At 36.2% G+C, this 21,953-nt stretch overlaps 1 protein-coding gene and 1 long non-coding RNA gene across 5 annotated transcripts in view; one reads left to right on the top strand and one right to left on the bottom strand.

Annotated features, from left to right (window-relative positions):
* Positions 1–3,752, bottom strand: part of LOC128251601 (uncharacterized) — a 29,997-nt gene extending 26,245 nt beyond the window's left edge. For both annotated transcript variants that reach the window (XR_008267217.1, XR_008267216.1), the window contains exons 1-2: positions 3,488–3,752; positions 2,532–2,653 (exon numbers count right to left, since the gene is read on the bottom strand). This is a non-coding gene — a long non-coding RNA (uncharacterized LOC128251601). The remainder of the gene's footprint in view (positions 1–2,531; positions 2,654–3,487) is intronic.
* The window catches only part of LOC106879357 (coiled-coil domain-containing protein 181), a 41,326-nt gene that overhangs the window by 17,351 nt on the left and 2,022 nt on the right, over positions 1–21,953 (top strand). For 2 of the 3 annotated variants that reach the window (XM_014928876.2, XM_014928874.2), the window contains exons 2-8: positions 2,812–2,968; positions 6,091–6,136; positions 8,079–8,139; positions 11,007–11,331; positions 13,302–13,448; positions 16,311–16,843; positions 19,456–19,616. In XM_014928876.2, the coding sequence (XP_014784362.1) occupies positions 2,896–2,968; positions 6,091–6,136; positions 8,079–8,139; positions 11,007–11,331; positions 13,302–13,448; positions 16,311–16,843; positions 19,456–19,616 (1,346 nt within the window). In that variant the 5' untranslated portion in view covers positions 2,812–2,895. The remainder of the gene's footprint in view (positions 1–2,811; positions 2,969–6,090; positions 6,137–8,078; positions 8,140–11,006; positions 11,332–13,301; positions 13,449–16,310; positions 16,844–19,455; positions 19,617–21,953) is intronic. The other variant, XM_014928875.2, reaches the window with a different exon arrangement.

Here is a 21,953-nt window from a genome sequence, read left to right as displayed (position 1 = left end):
GAAACACTGCCAAATCAGATTGGAGCCTGGTGTAGCCATCTGGTTTCACCAGTCCTCAGTCAAATCGTCCAACCCATGCTAGCATGGAAAGTGGACGTTAAACGACGACGACGATGATACCAACCTGCCTGAAACAGCCTCTGGCTCTGTAGTACAAATGTCTTGTTTTCATAAGTTTTGAATTAAATATTCCACCAAATCTTAGTCACAATTTATGTTCCTAACACTAGCTTAATGATAACTAAGTTATTTTACTAAATTCTTTGTTATATTTAAAATGAATTGAAAGAAACACAGAGCATCTCAAAATAAATACTTATAAAATCTCCTCATATTTTATCATGTCATCTATATCATTTTAACACAACATAACAGTAAGCCAACATTTCTTGATTAAAATTACAGTTCTTGCAAGAATAGAAGAAAAACATCTTTTAATGATTTATTCTAGCCAAGATAGATAGGGAAGACAATTCAGAAGTTTTAATTATTTAAAAATTGAATGTGGACATGAAGTGGAGAATGAATTTATCTCTGACATGAATGATAACAACTCATGACATGTTTCAGTATTATTTGACTGTCTCAGTGAAAAATTATCTTTCCTTATATATACCAGACCTTAAGATAACTGAGAGTAATTTCACCAAGCTATTTTATATATATATATAAACTTGGCTTATATATTTGTGGCTGCAATCACATTGTCATCAAATAACACAAGCATTATCACCATCATATCAACACTACTTTCCTTCACACCAACACCAGTTTCTCTCACATGACCACTAGGAGGCCTCCACAAAATTGTTAGACCTTGAAATTGCAGCAAAATCTTCCTCACACCACATCTTAAAAAGAGAGGACATGTTGGATAACATAGTTCTAGACATACAGACTGAAATAAAGATGGAATGATCATGGATGGAATGTCTAGGGTTACTAGTTTGTTCATACAGAGCTCACTTGGGACTAAACAACAAGAGAGAACATCTATGTAGGTGTCACAGTGAATTTTTGAAAATATTTAATCTAATTTCTGCTGTGGTTTTTCTTGGAGAGCATCCAAAAAGAAACATTTTGATACCTCATTTGTGAAATTTGGACAAATATCTTAGGAAATATGACAATTTGGATGGTCAGTAAATTGGCCAGAATCTTGCCTAATTGACCACATTTTTGAAACTGAGGTGCCAATCATTTTCAAATTACACAAATTAATAGTTCATGGGATAGTAAGTTGCCTATTTTTTTTCCATATCCTTGAAAATGAAATTATTTTTTGGCAATTTAAAAAATATTTATGGAAAGCATATTTTGTTGCATGTAACAAAGTTGATTTTGTGATATTTTCAGACCAAACTAAATCCAAAAGTACAAGCCATAGGGACTTGCGTTTTGGCACATTTGTAGTAGATATAGAACTAAAGAAATTCTAAGATTTTGGGACATGGTACCATTTCAATAAAATTTTAATGAACTATTATAAATAGCTATAAATGGTGGAGTTTGGGATCAGGACGGCCACATAAGTTGGATTTTCTCCATTTTGATGGGGATTTTTCTAATTTTTTTCCATCACAGCCTTTGAAATAATAGGCAGAAGCTTTTTATGAGAAAACATTTTTGAAAATCTATACTTTTTTTTCTTACCCTATAATTTTTTTTTTTTGCACTATGCACTTAAAAATGATGTGAGAAGTCTTTTGGTAAAAAAAAGAAAAAATTTTCAAAATATTTTCATACACAAAGGTGTGTGATTTAAGGGAAATTTTAGCTGTTGTTTCTTGCACATTCCATGACAACCTGGTACTTTTCTCAAAATTGCATGTAAACTAAGATTAAAAAACGAACAAAATGTGAAAACTAAAAAAAACAATTCCTTGTTTTAACATTAAAAACATCTGTAACTTACAACAAATTCATTAGTAGGAGAGAGAAATCCCCACCAAACACTACTTGTGAAAATGTAAACACTACCACAAATTATCTGACTATTCAAAATTGGAGAGGGGGTGGGGACATCACATTGGACTTCAGTAGTCTACTAAATAATATTCATCGCACAATATAATTTTTATTGGCGAAATTTTACCAATATTTCTCAAAGAAAAACGAAATTTACATGTACAAGAATATCTGCTAGGTAAAATTCAGACATCTTTCTCCACACATTGTTAAAACAGCGAGAGGAAAACAGCAGCAAAATTTCCCTCAAAGTATGCCTTATTGTTTAAAAAATGGAAAGTTGCATTGGATAGTGTAGTCTTAAATATACTATATTTAAAAAAACAACAATACAAGCAAATAAAAGAGCCTGTATGTAGTTAGTGGGTTTGCTAGAAAATCACACTCATCTAAAAAAAAGAAGTGGGGCATACATTGGATAATGTAGTCCGAGATACACTGTGTCCAAGTATCAGATGAAATTGTAATGGCTTGGACATTCTTGATCTAAGGTCTGCTAAATCAAGACTGATCTAAAGCTAATTACCAAATGCTTTTAACAAAAATTATGTTCCACAACTTACATTATTGGTAGAATTGATAGAGCAGAGGAGAAAATGCCTGATGATATTGAGTAACAGCTCTTAATGTTCCAAGTTCAAATCCCACTGTGGTAAACTTTATTTTTCATCTGTTTGTGGTAGGGCTGATAAAATAAAGCATCAGTCAAATATCGATGTAATCAACTATACCACTCCACAAAGTTCAAGCTCTTGTGTCTATGTTAGAAATTGTTCTTGTTATATTTCTTCAGACAAAAAAACAAAAAGGAAAAAAGTTAACGTTGTTTAAAATTTATTTCAGATTTCTCATATCCCTAAAGAAAAGAATTATGTATATTCAAATCAACTAAATATTCCAACACATCAGAATGTTCAAGAAGAATCCATGAAGGAAAGAAATTTGTCTCCTGTTTTAGAAAAAGAGAAAAGTGGAGAATTTGGAAATAACGTATCCGAAGGTTTGATGCTAACATTTTCATTTATGTCAATTTAAATTTGTAAAATGTATTTAGGGATTTCAAGAATTAAGTTTCTGTAGTAACGCCGAGCGCACGGCATTACTACATTTCTTTTAGAATGTTATGTACAATTTTATAAGGATGTTGTGCATGTATATATATGTACACATGGTGGAGATGTTGATATTGTTTTAAAGATTTTTATCTGTTTAATTCAATGTAGGTTCCAAAACTTTAGGGCTGCAACCATAAATGTAGGCATAATGGAAGATAGGTCTGTTGAGATTGTGAAAATGCTGGAGTAGAGACAAATGGATGTGTGTTGTGTGATCTTCAACCAAGCAAGAGACAGCAATACAGATTCTTCTGAGTGAGTAATAGTAACAGCAGGAGTGGAGTAGGTATATTATTAGCTAAGAAATGGATAGAAAAAGTAATTGAGGTAGTCAGGGTATGCAATAGGATAATTAAGATAAGAATGTCCCTCAAGCAGGTCTGACAAAAGAACATGAGACTTACTGCAAACTACTTCAGTGACAATCAACAGTGACTTCATCATTATGACTGATGACTTCAATGGACATGTTGGCCTACATGTTGATGGTTTTCATGACCATAGATGAAAACTATGGATATGGTTCAAGAAATGAGTAGGGTGTAAGACTTCTGGAGTTCTGTAATGCAACTGATCTAACAATTTGCAACGCACACTTCAGGAAACCAGCCAACCTTCTCATCACCTATCAATCTGGAAAATACAGAAGTTAGATAGATCACATTCTCACTAGGAAATGGAACACAAAAGCTATTGTAAACTATAAAAATCTTTCCTGGTAAAAAAAAGCACTATGCAACTTAGACCAGTGGCTAATGACTTCAGAGTCAGAGCTAGACAGATACAGAAATGAAAGATGACATGAAAAATGAAACTAAAAAAAATTTGGAAACAGATTTATAAAAATCCTGATTGACTCATATGAGAAAGATTAAAGTGAAAACTGGGAGTTTCATTGAGATAATCAACTTGGGGCTACAGATCAGACATGTGGTAGGAGTAAAGTCTCTACCAAGCCAAAAGTAACATGGTGGTAGAATGATACTGTTGATAGGGTGGTAAAGGTTATGAGAGGCTAAGAAAACATGGAAGGATGGTGGTAGTTAGAATCATTACTAAATAGCTAAGTAGGGAGCTAGACAACAGGTATACTTATCTAAGGGCGAGGCAGAAATGAAGAGATTTGCATATGTCTTGCAACATGAGGATGAGAGGCATGAGATGTTCTGGATTATGAGACAGTGAGAGAGAACCAAGATGTCATTGGCAAGAAGTGAATTCAGAATGATGAAGACATACTGAGAAGCTACTAAATGTAGCAAATACATGGGATAACAAGGGGCCACTTCATGTTAACCCTACAGAGGGACCAGCAATTCAAGTTGATAACAGTATGGAAGATAAAGCAATCAAAGACACGTGAAGGATAGTTGTAGAGATGCTCAAAATATCTGATGAGGTAGGATACATGATCACCATCAAATTACACAAACAGTCATGCCCAATAGCTGGCATAGCAGTATCATCATAAACTATTACAAAGGCAAAGGAAACGCCAGCGAAGAAATTATTGAGGACTCAAACTTCTGGAATCAGTTTATGAAGGTCACAGAAAGACTTAGAGCACAATAGATTTGTGATAGGGTAAATGTAGATGAGATGCAGTTTGATTCAGCTGCAGGAGAAATATTTGTCTAAGAGTAAACCACTATTCCTGACATTTGTTGACTTGGAGAAAGCATTTGATAGGGTACTATGTTCAGTAATCTAATGATCACTTAGAGAACTGGACATAAGTGGATGCTCTGTGAGGGCTGTACAAGCCATGTACAAAGCTGTATCTTCTTGTACTTTGATGGTATGCTCTGACACCTCATCACTACCATTTATCTCCCTTCCTCTATGATGTCAGATAGCCATGTATCTTCCTTGCAACAAAATACCTTGTCCTTCTATCATACTTTAGCCTTTCAACATCTGCCATAAAGCTACTTCCCTCTCTACTACACCTCCACTCAGTTTGGGGGCGTTTTTTTCCTTCTGAGTTAGTTGGCAACCTCGCTAGTGTTAGTACCATCATCATCATCATCATCATCATCGTTTAACGTCCGCTTTCCATGCTAGCATGGGTTGGACGATTTGACTGAGGATTGGTGAACCAGATGGCTGCACCAGGCTGCAATCTGATTTGGCAGAGTTTCTACAGTTGGATGCCCTTCCTAACGCCAACCACTCCGAGAGTGTAGTGGGTGCTTTTATGTGCCACCGGCACGAAGGCCAGTCAGGCAGTACTGGCAACAGCCACGCTCAAAATGGTGTATTTTATGTGCCACCTGCACAGGAGCCAGTCCAGCGGCACTGGCAACGATCTCGCTCGAATGTCTTTACACGTGCCAGGAAGGCGACGTTGGGCATAGGTGCCATCACAATTTCGATTTCGCTTGCCCCAACAGGTCTTCGCAAGCCAAGTTTCATGTTCAATGAAGGAGACAACGTACCATGGTAAAAAATACCTAGTACACTCTGTAAAGTAATTGACATTAGTAAGGGCCTTTAAAACCATGACAAAGCAGACAATGAAACTCACCACAGTTCTCTGGTTCACTGGATCCAAACCAATTAACTCATACCAGCATGGAAGATGGAAGTTAAATGATAATGATGATGATGATGATGATGATGATGATGATGATGATGATGATGGTGATGATGATGATATAATACACACACGCATGTGTGTATGTGTGTTTAACTAGGAGTAGGAGCAGCAGCAGCAGCTGCAGCAGTAGTGGTAGTAGTAGCAGTGGTAATAGTAGTTGCATCTGTCTACAGTTAATTAGTTTCATGTTGAATCATAATTTCTAATGGGTGGTTAGGTTGATATTTGATTATAATAGTTTCTATGAACATAGTTCAAGGTGTCTGTTTTAATTTCTCAAGATTTATTAAAGGAGATTAACAGTTCAGCCTTGATATAAATAAGATTATGGACCATGAGATGTGAAATAAGTTTAGTTGTTATACACATTAGTATTATCTCATTTGACCCCACATTTTGTTTTTATAGAACCTGTGCAAGCTGACAGTGTGGTAGGAAGGGACATTCCTCTAATGTAAGTATACAAGTATTTTTTCCGCTTGGTGGATCCTATATACAGGAAACATCATTTTTATATGACGTGCATATATCTAATCCTTTCGATACCCACCTACTCCTGACAAACCCTGAATACATCATACTAACTTTAACAAAACTGATAAAGTGATCGTATTTAGATCAAAGTTACCATCAAAATGTTCTGCTATTGTTTTGGGAATGCAATATAAAATCAGCTTAATATCCTAATAAATAAGAAAATATCAGAATTACTTTATTAAACCCTTGCAAAATTTCCAAATTTACAGCTCTATGTATACAATGTGTGGTGATACGTTATATTCTATATAATGATACACTGTTATCACTGGGGCAGATTCATTAGACTAAAAATTATTTAAGGTGGTGTCCCAGCATGGCCACAATCTACTAATTGGAACAAGTAGAAGATAAAAGATAAAATGTATACTCTTTAGTACCAAATAATTGTACAAAATATATCAGAAAGCAATAAAACAAACTTTTAAATTGACTAAATATGCATTTCTCATCTAAATCTGTCCGACTATGAGGAAAGCCTCAGGAAATCTTCTGAATAGACAAGTTTTTGGTCTCTGTTGCACACGACAGAATAAACATCAGCACTTCAAGAGAAAAAAAAGTTGGTAACATGTCTGTTGACTTAACACAGCTAAAAGGCAAGCAGTGAAATATCTGCGTTCTCTGTCTTTCTCTTTCTTTGTCACTGCTCTATGACTGAAAGCAAGCAGTAAAAAATTTGCTTTCTGTTGACAACTTAGCACAGCTGAAAGGCAAGCAGCAAAATATCTGCTTTCTGTGTCTTTCTCTTTCTTGACTGTTCATTTTTTGTTTCCTTCCTTGAAAATAATAGAATACAAAGAAAATAACATCACTGCCCTCGCTATGTCTGGCAGTAAGCAGTAAAAAATTTACTTTCCCTTCCCTTTGTTTCTGTTGACAGCTTTGCACCACTGAAAGTCAAGCAGTAAAATATCAATTATCAATTATATATTACACAAAAATTATTTATCAAGGAAAAATAGTAAGGCATGCAGTGCATGTGTTGCATACATAGACCCTTCACTCCTGCTTTATACATAGTTCTGTATCCCATTATATGACAACACTGTGTACATAGTTCTATAATGCATGATACCACAACATGCTGTATACTTCTGATTCTGTAGAACATTATGTCACTACATATTCTATACATGGTTCTGTAATACATTATACCATTGTGTACATAAATCAATAGCTTTATGTTGCATGTTAATACTACATTTAACCAGTAGCAGGCCATTTAATTCATTAGCAACAAATCACTTATTAATAAATCTTGACCACTAGCTCACAGAAGAATGATTTTCTCTTTGCCTCTTCTATTGCTATGACAATTACTTCTGCTTCCCTAAACTAGCTGACTGAATAGTTTCTCTTCCCCAAGACCCTCTCTTATTATCACTTTTGTTGTGACATATCAGTTAGGCCTAGCACAAAACATCTTCCTTGCCCTTCTTTTCTAGACTGCAGTTCTTGCCCACATTTTACTTAGGAAAGATTGACTAAGATAGATATTCAAGTTAAAGATCAATTTCATTGATCTTACCAGTCTGGGAGGACCTCTTTTCCTGTCTTACCTTTGAAAATATAGTTCTGTGCCACTGACAATATTACACATTACATATAATAGTTATGTATATGTTAACATCACATGCAGCAATAACTCTGTACTCTTCATTAAATATATGGTTCTGTACTCCATGTTAATGCCATTTTCTACATATATGGTTTTATACTACATGTCAACAAAACATACAGTTCCCTGCTACATATTAAAACTTCACAATACTACATGTTAACTCAATAACAACATTACTATCATCCTATCATCTTTATCTTGGTTTAACTTTTTAATCATTGTTTCCCAATTACAGTAATGAGAACAATAATGAAAATGCCAAATCACTGACTCAAGATCTGAGAGACTCAACTCAAGTAAGTTTTATTAATTCAAAAATCTCCAATAAAAACTCGAAACTATCTTCCCTGGTACCTTAACATACACCAATATGCTCCCTAGACATTCAGCTTCACTATTCTCTTACATTCATCATCATCATTTAACATCTGTTGTCCATGCTGGCATAGGTTGGAAATGGTGTGACCAGAGATGGCAAGCTGGGGAGCTGCACCAAACTCCAGTCTGATTTGGCATGGTTTCTACAGCTGGATGCCCTTCCTAACATCAACCACTTTACTGAGTGTGCTGGGTGCTTTTACGTAGCACTGCATGGGAACTTTTACCAGACACCACACAGGAGCTTTTACATGAAACATACAGACGTTTTTACATGATACTGCACAGGCGCTTTTATGTGTCACCACATGGGTGAACTTATGTGGCACTGCATGAGCACTTTTATGAGGCACCGCCATGAGTGCTGTAAACCACCTGGAGGATTGTTCCAAACACTTCTGCTGCAGAGTACAGGTTTTCTTGAGTACCACAAGGCGCCAGGTATCTCAGTCCTTTGTCATCTCACCTAAAAGGTTCAGCTTCCTGAGGTTGTTCTTCAGTACTTCATCCTATGTCTTCTTGGTCTCCCACTTCCACGTGTTCCATCTACTTTAATAGATTAGCACTTATTCATGGAGCTGTCAGCATCTATCCACATCACATGACCAAACTAGCACTGTCTTCTTTCTTGCACACAGCAACCAATTCCTTTTATGCCTAATTTCTCCCTCAGAACACTGGCACTCTGTTAAACATGTACTCTTACATTACACATCCAGTGGAGTATGCTAGCTTCATTCCTTTCTAACCTTCACATGTCCTCTGCATTCGGGTCCCACATCTCTCTACCATGTAAAATTGTTGTCCGTATACATGCATCATACAATCTTCTTTTCACTCGAAGAGAGAAACCTTTCATGGCCAACAGATGTAACAGCTCTCTGAATTTCCTCCACCCTATTCTTATAGAACTTTAATGAAGTTCTATAGTTCATAATGTAAGAAAATCTGTTTTGACATTGAATCTGTTTCAACACTGAACCTGTTTTGACCCCTAAATATCATTGTTTTCTCTTGGACCAATTTCTACTCTTAAATAATCTCTTTTGCTAGTATTCTTCTGCCAACAAAGTAATCCTGGTTTCCTCGTTGCAACTTTACACTGGACAAAAGTTTTCCAGCTAAGCATGCTAGATATTTGAAGTTACTCTAAACCTGTTAGATGTACAGACAGCGAGTTAGACAGTGAATTGGTGAAGTCATTAAAACATTAAAAAAAATAACTTGCATTATTTGTGCCAGCTCTCTGCACACTCAGTTCAAATTCTGCAATAGACATCTCTGCCTTTCATCCTTTCAGAGTTGGTTAAATAAAGCACCAGTCCAGAATTGATGGAATTATTAGAGCATCAGAAAAGATGCTTTATGAGTTTGTTCTAGTTCTTTGTGTTCTAAATTCTTGGGTAGTAGATTTAATCTGTCTCTTGGTTTAATACTCCCATCTGCTCCTTGGGTTCCTATAGTGGAGTTCACTCCCTGGCAAATATTTGGTTCAAGTCTCCAATTTGAAGATAACTTCTTTTCTACCTCCTGCCAGTCATGGAGTCCTTGAAAAAAAAAAATTAAAGAATTACAGATGCTGCTCTTCTCTTCCTGATTAAAGCAGTAAGAACAAAGTAACGATGAAAAAGACACACACATTGACTAATAACAAATATACCACACAACTTTGCAATGATATGTACATAAATCCAGTCATATCCATAAGAGAAGCCCTCTGGAGCAATATCTGTATATATATAAGGGACATGCCACTATATATGGATAATCATGATTTTACTTAGCTGACATGACTTCTTAAGCAAAGCAAATCACCAGAAGTCTCAGTTCCTTGTCATTTCTTCTGTGAGGCTCAACATCTGAAGATCATTTCTCACTACTTCGTCCCATGTCATCTTGGGTCTAGGCCTTCCACAGGTCCCCTTCACAATTAGAGATCAGCACTTCTTTATGTAGCTGTTCTCATCCATATACATCACATAACCATACCAGTGCAGTCTTCTCTCTTGCAATCAACATCTGATGTTTCTTATACCTATTTTCCTCTTGAATCATTTACACTGTCATACATGCACACTGACATAACCTATCCAGCTTCTTTTCTTTCAAGCCTTCATCATCCTAGGTTAATATTGATTTTACCATTGCTTGTATGATGTATTACACAAATTTATAAAAGATTTCTTTATTTTATCAGCCCTGGAAGAATGAAAGGCCAAGTTGACTTTGGTGGGATTTGAACCCAGAATGTAAAGTGTTAGAATGCACATAGTATTTTCCAATGATCTAATGATTCTATCAACCTGCTACTTTAACTCCCTACTTAACAACTTTTTGAAATTTTTGCACAGGGCTGGCATTTCTGAGGAGAGAAGAGTCACCTATATTGATCCCAGTGCTTAACACATATTTATTTTATTGATCCTGATAGGATAAATAGTGAAGTTAACCTTGGTAGCATCTGAATGCAGAATGTTAAATCAGAAGAAATGTTGCTAAGCATTTTGTCTGGCATGCTAGCTATTCTGCCAGTTCACCAGTTTAACTCCCTACTTAATAATGGTTTCAATTTTGGCATAAGGCCAGCAGTTTTGAGGGAGGGGTAAGTCGCTTAACTGGTACTTAATTTATACACCCCTAAAGGATAAAAAGCAAAGTCAACCTCCCTACTTAATAATGACGAAACAGATGGCAACCTTCAGCAGCATCAGATTGTACCCAACAGCTAAAAAGTCCGTCAATGCTAATTTCATTTGGTATTGTTTCACCATTTTCAATTTTACAGGATCATACCTATCTTTCTCCTGATGAAGAAATACACGAAGAAATTGGAGGGAATTCACCACAAACACCAAAAAGATACATCAACAAAGAATTTAAACCCAAAACTCCAGTCCCTTCAATTTCAGTTGTTCCTCCTTCAGATGAAAAATCCCTTGCTAAACAGGAAAAGGAAATTGTTGACATGAAAGAGACAGAAGTAATGTTAGGCAATGCAGACCAAGAGATAAAAAAAGCAGAGACTAATGCCAGAAATATATCCCAGAGTGCTGAAGTATGTAGTGATGTGGAGGAATATGATTCTGTTATTGAAGAAACTGTCAGCCCAGGTATGACATCTTTACTATTTTATCTACCTTTAACAGAAAGCAAAAAGGGATATATAATCAAAGTATTCTAGGTGTGAGAAGTAAATGTTATAAAAGTCATAATTAAATAAATTTATTTATTGTACTTATTATTTACTGATATAAATTATGTTATGTCTAAGGAGGGTCATCATCATCATCATTTAACATCTGTTTTCCATGTTGGCATGGGTTGGACAGCTTGCTATGAACTGACAAGGCTAGGGTCATGCTAGGTTTCATAGTCTGTTTTGGCTTGATTTCTACAGCTGGATGCCCCTCCTAACACCAACCAGTTTACAGAATGTACTGGATGATTTTTATGTGATACCATCATCAGTGCTTTTTACATGGCACCAGTACTTTCTACATGGCACCAGCAATTAAAATAAACACATGCACTGGCTCAATAACACTTCTTTATTTTACCAATTAATTATCCAATGGTTTGTTTATTGTGTTGATTGAACAATCAATCGATTGTTAGTTTCCTCTGTCAGAGCCCTTTCATAGTTATTCTCAACATCATCAATGACATGCTCTCACACTTCACGGTCTGCTTTAAGTCTGTCTGAGAATTGGTCTAATGCCTCTGTGTGTGTGTGTGTGTGTGTGTGTACATATGTGTGCATTTAGATGTGTGAGTGTTTACTTATATATGTGCATTCTGTTGTGTGTGTGTGTGTGTGCATGCACATATGTATATGTGTGTGGTGTAGCCTGTTGTTTTTTTAATAGGTATGTGTATGTTTGTGTATGTGTGCATTTTTGTGTGTGTGTGTGTGTTTTTTGTACGCGTGCACATGTGCGTGTGTGCTTGTACATGTCAGTGTGTGTGTGTAAGGATGTGTATGTGGTTGTGTGTTCTTGTGTGTGTGTGTGTTTTCATGTGTGTATGTGTATGCATGTGTGTGTATAGTTGTTTACTGGAATTCTTCATAATTGCATGTATTTATCTTTATGGATTTCTGTGTATCCTGCTGTCATAATACTGCCCTATGTATGCCTACCTATACCTACACATACCCTCCTATCTACATGGACGTACACGTACCCACATTGTGTATGTGTTGCATGAAAATTGGCAGTAGTGTTGTGGTTTACAATGTATATTTTCTATTTAGTGTTGGTGTTGTCTCATTTATGAGAACAGACTCACATACTTGTCTTAACGATGAGTCTCTTGGATTTAGACAAGATTTCGTTAATAATTTGATTCAGTATGTCACTCTGTTGATCTCTGTTTCCTGTCCTGATACTTTAGCCAGTGTTTCTTTAGTCTCTTAGCTCAACTCCTAGAAGTCTCCTTACTGTATGTCATATTTCAGTTCCTAGAATTGCCACTTCCAATGCATTTTATTTGGAAGGCTACGTTCCTGGTCTTACTGTTAATACTAGGGTTAAAAGTACATGCAATGCAGTTCCTATCAGCACATATGGCCTTCTCAAAGGAATGTGTCTTACATAACTGTGATTTGATGGAGCTCCCTGGTTTTTCTGCAACCTTAATGTTTAGTTTAGATTCCTGCATAGCCATCCTAAACCTGTGGGCTCACTCCCCATGCAGCATAGTCTCTACAAGCATTACCCCTTGAAATATCTTTATGTTGTACCACATGTTTATTCTGTTTTTTTTATCACGAATTCTCTGTATTATGTTCAAATGTTTGCCTTGGTATCTAAGGTGGATTCCACTGTCTTCCTTACTTGTACACTTTGACTGTACACTTTGACTCTATCTTTCTGGTTGTGGACAGAGAACTGTATGCAGTGCTTAAAGTCCTGTGCATGTCTCTTTATTTACAGGGTTTGCATAGGGTGGGGCACATATGTTGTTCATTATACTAACTAAATTCACTATAAGTATGTTTATTGGGTGATAAAGTTGAGTTCTTATGAATAATATATTTGGAAACTATAGTTTGTATATATATTTACTTGCATATTTATAGTGAACACCAGCTCTTCCAACAACACCATAAAAGATGACCCACAAGTACGTTATGCAGAACTTGTTCCACACAACCATATTCAGCCCAAAAATGTGGTTTTCCCAGAGAATTTAGAGCCATGCAAGGATAATACATTTGATAGTAATGGTTTGTGTTTTCTTTTCTTATCTCATTACATTTTATTGATTATAGGTGCAGAATTAAAGTTTAATTTCTTTAGAAGAGTTCATTCTAATGCAATCATCTACACCATACCCCTAGTTCCTTTCTCACTTTTGTTTTGACTCCTACTAACAATAACCTATAAATGTTCAAGTTCAGTATCAGTTTGGATGGTAGAATTTATGGACACCTTCCTTCTTCTCTTAACTAACTTTATTAAACTTCATTAATTTTATTTAAAAGAAAAAAACCTAGCTGAATCAACTGGCTGTCAGACTACAAACCTTGCCAGATCAGATTGGAGCCTGGCTTGCCAGTCCTCAGTCAAACCATCCAACCCATGCTAGCATGGAAAGCAGACGTTAAACGAGGATCCTGATGATGATGTCTAGAAATTGGCCAGCCTACGAACTTTTCAGCTGTATAATGAAATTTATGACGATCTCGGTGCTGAAATGTAGCACAAGAGGGCTACACTGCTGTATAGAATCCATCCGGTTCTCCTGAATACTACAACTGAGTACACAACTAATAATTACAAGTAGCACCTATAAGTTGTGAATAAACTTTGTCTAGGCTCTCAAGGCAGCGATATTCTTTAGCACACCACCATAACAACACAGATGATGTAATCATAATTGGGATGAGTGTTCCCCATTTTCATATTTACTTATTGTTAAGTCAAATATTTCTATTAGCTGGATACTTTTATTGTTGGCAACAGTGGCAGTATCAGTATCCTTGTTATTACTAGTATTATTATTTTTTTAAGTGGATAACAGAAACTCTAGAATGACAAACAAAATGCTGTGCAGTATTTGATTGTCTCTTTTCTAAAGATCAATAATATTGAGTAGCTGTCAGACAAAGCTATGTAGCTAAGTGATATACTTTGCAGTTATGGGGCTGCAAGTTCAGTCCCACAATGTAACACCTTGAGCAAGTATCTTCTATCATAACCTCAAGTTGCCCAATGACTTTTGAATGCAATCTGGTAATCAGAACATATGCAGAATCCTATCTTTCTCTCTCTCTCTCTCACTTTCTCCCTCCCTCCCTTCCTTCCTCTCTCTCTCTCTCTTTCATACACACCCACACGCACATTATATATATTATATATATATACATACATACATACATACATACATACATACATACATACATACATATTATTATTATATATATATATATATATATATATATATAAAACCATCATCATCGTCATCATTGTCATCATTAACCTCATCAGTCATCATCAACCTCATCAGTCATCATCATTATTTATCATCATTTAACATCTGATTTCTATACTGGCATGATTTCCATACTGGCAAGTTGGAGGGCTCTATAGTCTGTTTTAGCATAGTTTTTATGGCTTGATGCTCTTCCTAATGCCAACCACTTTACAGTCTATTGCATGCTTTTTTCATGGCACCAGCATTGGCGGGGCCACTAATACCTTACATGTCCCCACAACTGGTGGAGGGGGAGTAGTATTGAGGGAGGGGCCTTTGTGCCTGTGGTAACAAGGAGGAGGAGGAGGGTGATAACAATGATGACAAAACATGTTGGTGCGAAAACACATAAAGCACTTTATAAATTAAGTCTATTGCGATATTTGTTCTGTCCTGAATTACATATATACTCCCTTATCATTCTTGCCACCACAAATGCAGTGAGTCAGTGATTGGCATGTTGGAAATCTGTAACCAATGACAATGTTGTTCAATGATTGTCATATAAAGCAATTAAATTAATTTATAAATAAATACTGGCACCAATATATAAACTATCCGACCTTATGTTATCATCATCATTTCACATCCACTTTTCCACGCTTGCATGGATTAAGTGGAATTTGTTGAGTTAGATTTTCTACAGCTGGATGCCTTTCTTGTTAACCATCCTCACCTGTTTCCCTGTAAGTTAATACATCCCCATAGCAAGAGATATTTTTCATAGAAGACTAGAAGACTCACAATGAAAATATCTCACACATAACAACATCACTTCTATGATGGTGTAGCAGAAGTGATTTATACTGTCATTATGTGTGAGATATTTTCATTGTGAGTCATTTAGGCTTAAATGCCAAGATATCGGCTCCACAGGCCTTTTCATTCCAGCAGATCACATGACCATGTGATTAGCCAAACTTGTTGTTTGTATTGGTCGGTTTCCAGCCATCCAATTGTGTTCGTTTTTCCTTATGCAGGAAATTAATCACCAGCTCTGGGAGCCTCCTGCTCTCTATAAGAACAGCAGTTCTTGACTGCACTAGGTCTTTGCCACATGCCACTGACCACATGCAACTCGTCTCTGACAATGATATATCTGACACCAGCCAGTCTCTGCTTTCATCTCCACCAGATGCCTGCCTACATTGTTGCCGTATGGACACCACACAGCCAACAGACCAACGGCTGTCTCTACACACACCCAAACAGTTTGTCAACTTTGTCTACAAGATCAACAGTCCAGCCTGAACACAAAGTCTCTCACACATCTTGGTTGTAACTTGTTACATTAATTTCTTTCATGTATGGCAATCATTGTATTTTATAATGGTAATACTCATTTACTACCATCATGTGATGTCAAGACATGGTTACACACAAACTCTCTCTCTCATACATGCATATATACAATAGGCTTCTTCCTGTTTCTATCCTACCAAATTCACTCACAATGCTTTGGTTGGCCTGGGACTTTATTAGAAGAAACTTGCCTAAGATGTCACACAATGGGATTAAACCTAAGATTACACAGTTGGAAAGCAAGCTATCTCAATCATACCTAATATGTCTATATTAAAAATGTATTATAGTTTTTTGTCTTATTATTTAGATCTTAAGAAACCTACAAAAGGGGATTCCAAGGACAAACAAGAGGAAAGGTTGGAAAATGACTATGATATGGTCATTGAACGAGATGGCCATTTTGATCTGGTTACTCCAGATGATATGAACGCATTGGTAAATAGAATGAAAAAACTGCCAGCCAATGGTCCAAGAAAACAGAAATCTACTAAAGACCAAAGACAACAACTAGAACCAAAAAGTCACCGCCCTCTAACAGCTAACTTGAACATTCAACTCCAGCGGAATAACCTTGATAACCGTCCATTTTCAACTTGTAGTTCCTACAATTCCCCATATGCTTTAACTGCTGAGCAAAAGGAAGCTGTTCAGAAGCAGTTACGTATAACCAAAGAAAAAATGAGAAAGGCTATGATAGAAGAGAAGGCAAAGGAAAAGGAAAAGAAGATAATAAATAAGATGGCTTTTGAATGTTGGCTGAATCAAACCAAAGAGAAAGAAATGGCAGTTAAGAAACAGTGGAAACTTCAGGAAGAAATGGAAAGGAATAAGAGGGAAGAGGTAAACTGTTGTGTTCATGTGATTATATATATATATATATTCATAAGTAAACATTGAAGTGTCAAGTGAGTTGAAATACTTTTTGAAATGAAGAAAATCTCAAATCCAGGAGAATAGGTGTGAAAACAGCTTTAGAAAATTGAGTAAAATACCCTTATAGATGGAAAAAGTTTAATTATCTGTAGAGGCTGCTGGTTACCTTTTTTCCATCTATTGGGGTATTTTACCTGATTTTCTACAGCTGTTTTCACAGCTATTCCTTCTGTGCTCAAGATTTGATTCATTTGTGTGTGTGTGTGTGTGTGTGTGTGTGTGTGTGTGTGTGTGTGTGTGTGCATGTTTAAGGTCAGGTTACTGTATTGTTTTTAGGGAGAGGATACTATATTTTCCTTTGATATATGTAGTATATGTGCCTTTGTGCTGTTGAAGGAAGCAGAATTGACATGACATCACTAGAATATGTTTCTGAAGTTCATGAAGTCAGTGCAGATTTTGAATGAGATGACTAGTTGCATTTGGATGATGTTGGGTTGACATCACAGCCCTTTCCTTCCAGCTCATCTCATCCCCACAGAAGTTTAGGAAAGAGTGAAGTGGTATCATCTGCATAAGAATAGACATTGCTGGAAGAGACACCAAGTAGGTCTTTGATATACAAGAAGTGTGGTGAACAAACCAAACTCTGTGGTAGACCTGTACACGCTACAGTAGTGGAGCCACCTAGCAAATTGATGTGTATATGTGTGTGTGTGTGTTTATGATGTGTCTGTAAAAGTAGGCTAGACAGAACAGTTAGAACTTTTATTTCCTAATACTGAGGGCTGATCCCACATCTTGGTGTCTTCTATGCTGGCCATAGGTTGAACCTAACCTTATGATTGAAATTTTGTAAATGGAAATTGTGTGAAAACCCATCAAACCTATTAAAAAAGGCAACCTTGTCATACTGATTCTGCCTGAGGTTTACATTAAAAGTATGAGTCTGTAGAATACTCTACCACCTAGACTTTAATATCATTTGCAAGCTCTTTATATTTCTAAAACCAGAAGTATTCATTATCAAAATTATCTTAAATAAGGAATATACTTACTATGTTAGATATGGAATATAGAAGAATATTTAATGCAGTCTATATGTACTTTTAAAAAGACAGGGTGGTCACAGCTAGAATGCTATTGATCAAAGGCTGGATAACTCAGGACTGATATGGTGCTGAAGATCAACAATCACAACAACCAGTTAGAAAACCAATACATGTTGCTTGATCTCCTAGAAATAGCAGTCAAATAGTAGTTCTGGTTTGAGAAAAAGTATCTCTTTACATCCTTTTATGTTCTCTGATCACAGCTCAGAGAAGTGAGTACCAATAAAATATGTACCAGTTGCTATTTTGGCCTAGGTCAGCCCTGATAAAGCAGACTTATGATTGAAAACTTTCCAGTTGTGACTACATTAGCCAATGTCCCCTTTTTTAAAATGATAGATTTGGGTTTGAGGAAAATTTGGTTGCTATCTTTACTAGGTTAAGTGATCATGTAGAATAGTTGTTGGCTTAATATATACCCCTTCATTACAAATTTGTGATCTTTACAATTTTAAATCATTTGCGTCAACACTAGAAAGCAATAAAATTATAATTTTAACCTTATTATTAGAGGTGATTAAAATATTGGCTTCAAATTTTGGCACAAGGCCAGCAATTTGGAGGGTGGTTAAGTCAATTAGATCGACCCAGTTTTCAACTGCTTCTTATTTTATTGACCCTGAAAGGATGAAAGGCAAAGTTGATCCTATGGAATTTAAACTCAGATCGTAAATACAAATAAAATGCTGCTAAGCATTTTCCCCAGCATGCTAACAATTCTACCAGCTTGCTGCCAAGGTAATTAAAATATTGAAAAGTCATTCATTTCTAAAGATGAGTTAACAGTTTGAAGAAATTATAACCCTTGAATAACTCAGTTCAGACTTTTAGACATTTAATCAACTACTGGTACATACTGGAAAACAAGGTTTCAAATTTCTACATGTGAAGCCATTCCAAGTTGTGTGTTGGTTACAGACAAAATACAGTCCTGGTGATTAGAAATTAAATACTGACCTCTTGATTGGATATCTGGTGATTTTGCTGACACAGTTACCAGTCTGGCTTGACAGTTCAACTCCCTAATGAACAAATACTTCTGAAAAGAAGATAATTTTCACAAGTTATAGTCCAAAAAGTGAGGGGGAGGGGGGGAGAAAGAGAGAAGAAAACAAACTGAAATTATAAAATAACAAAATCAGAGACACTAGATCCATATTCATGAAATATTTTCATGTCATAGATATGAATCACAGAAGATAAAATAGCAAGCCTCTTAAGTAAATCTCACTGAGATTACATTTAAGAGCAGAATAAAACATGTCACCTCCTTCAAATATAAATGTTGTTTACTTTGTATGCCTTAATTACCATTACCATAAAAACAGTATTGTAGATTGTGCACAGTGCTGTAAGCAGAACTGACATTATATTGTTGTAATAAAATTGTTTTAATCTTTTGTCATTGGTATGTTTGATATCAATCCTCGAAGAATAAGTGTGTTATTTTTGCATTTTGAATTGCAGGAAGAGAGAATTAGAAAAGAAACTGATATTCACCGGATTTGGGTGCAGAAAAAACATAAACAACTTAAGCAAGAACGATTACTTCGGAAACGGCAACAACAAGAGATGGACAGTGTCAAGAAATATCGAAGTCCAGAAGAAATTGAAAATGCTTATCAAAGGTAAGACGCATTATAAATGTGGAAAATTTGTTTGGTGCTGATAACTGGCATTTGCAAAATTTCCATTCCTTTGCATGTTTATATATTTATGACAATGCATTAAGGTTGTGGAACAGTATTATTAAGATACAATAGTACTATATTACATCAATAACTACAGATCATGACTTTTAATAGGGTGACTGACAACTGAAAGGACAGCAGTTCGTATTTTTTCACTGACACTATATAATATTGAAAGCAAAACATATAATTCTCAATATACCAATCTAGTAAGTTATAACTAAGTACCACAGTGTGCAGTAGCTATCCAGTAGCTGTTCTGTGTACCTGACAATATAGCACTAGGAACTGGATAAAATAGTATCATATGACCAAATAACTGTACACCCTACTAATATAGTACTGTGTCCTGATGAGACAGTACTGTGTACACCAATAATAGAATACTATGTAACCTGATGATGCAGTATCATGTACCCTGATAATACAGTATTATAAACCTTGATAATACCCTAATTTTGTAGTACTATGAAAATTAATAATATAGTACAATGTACCCTGATTATGCAGTACAATGTATCAGATAATACAATGCAGTGTACCCTGATTATATACTACTACTACATTTTGAACCATAGGCATCTCACTAGAATAAGACAAATTCATCAACAGAGGAGGTGTCAAATGGCCATGTTGTTGGCAACATACAGTGCAACAGAAATAATCACCTGCAAACATAACAAAACGAATGTTGAAAATGGTGGTAGTGATGGAGACTGAGTGGAGGCGCAATGACCCAGTGGTTAAGGCAGCGGACTCACGGTCATAGGATTGTGGTTTCGATTCCCAAACCGGGCGTTGTGATTGTTTATTGAGTGAAAACTCCTAAAAGCTCCACGAGGCTCCGGCAGGGGATGGTGGCAAACCCTGCTGTACTCTTTCACCACAACTTTCTCTCACTCTTACTTCCTGTTTCTGTTGTGCCTGTAATTCAAAGGGTACACATGTCTGTGGCGTGCTCAGCCACTTGCACGTTAATTTCACGAGCAGGCTGTTCCATTGATCGGATCAACTGGAACCCTTGACGTCATAAGCGATGGAGTGCCAACAACGATGGAGACCAAATGGTATAATGTGTGTGTATATGTATGCAAAGGTGTATATGCATTTGAGTCTCTCATCTGATATATCCTTGTCCAGTTTGTGTTTGTCACTTCCCTGTCATCAATACACTTTTGTCTCTTACTCATTTTCCTATCATCTATCTCTTCATCACTCATCTCTCAATCACTCTTCTACCCAATATTCATCTCTTTATTCACTCTCTCATTATTTATTGTATTACACTGCCAGTGTAATTTCTAAAGCCAGAACCTGCTACTTCTTATCATTACCCTTTTTGTATTGCTAGTCATCATCCTCTCTCCCCTGAGCCACGTGTAATTGACACCCATAACTTACCCTATCATCAATTACCTCCACTCCTATTTACCTTCAACCATCTTTGTCCCTTTTACTTTCCACCAATCTCCCCACCACACTCTTGCAACCTTCACCAACCCTCTCTGATTCTTCTCTCACCACTCTCTTTTCTGTTCACTTTCTTTGACACATTACCTTAAAGTTGTGGGCAGTCTCTAGCCTTATACGATGCAAGGCAACCTCACTAGTGCTGGTGTCACAATAAAATGAACCCAGTACACTATATAAAATGGTTGGGAAATGAACCAAGACAATGTTAGGTCAAGATGTGATGGAATCTATTTTCTGTACATTTTTAGTCCATTTATTAATTGTACCTGTGCACCTTTCACACACAAAAACTATTTTCCCTGTTAATCTTCCTCTGATATTGTTGCACCTCTTATGTGTCTATAGCTTTCACCAGGTACATCTTATGGAGTTTTTACCTATACCTGTTCTACAGATCAAGTAGGGACAACTACTTGAAGGGATTTGTGATTTGTTTGCCTTCCTACTTACTAAGACTTTGGTTTTTGCTTGGTTAACTCTAACACCCTTCAATTCTAGACCTTGCTTCCACACCTGGAACTTCTCTAGTTCTAGTAGTGATTCAGCTACAAAAACAAGGTCATCAGCATAGAGGAGCTCCCAAGGGCAGCCAGTCTTAAATTCTTCTGTTATTGCCTGGATTATGATGAAGAAGAGGAGCTGAGGATTGACCATTGGTGAATCCCTACTTGTACTCTGAATTCTTTGCTATACTCGTTGCCAGCACTCACCTTACTGACAGCATACATGGCTTGTACAGCTCTTGCCAACCACTCATCTATCCCTAGTTTCCACAAATATATATATATATATATATATATA

Source organism: Octopus bimaculoides, chromosome 2, assembly GCF_001194135.2.
Source record: "Octopus bimaculoides isolate UCB-OBI-ISO-001 chromosome 2, ASM119413v2, whole genome shotgun sequence".
Classification (NCBI taxonomy): Eukaryota; Metazoa; Mollusca; class Cephalopoda; order Octopoda; family Octopodidae; genus Octopus; species Octopus bimaculoides.
The sequence above is the reverse complement of the archived record's forward strand: the minus strand, read 5'-3'. Positions and strand labels throughout refer to the sequence as shown.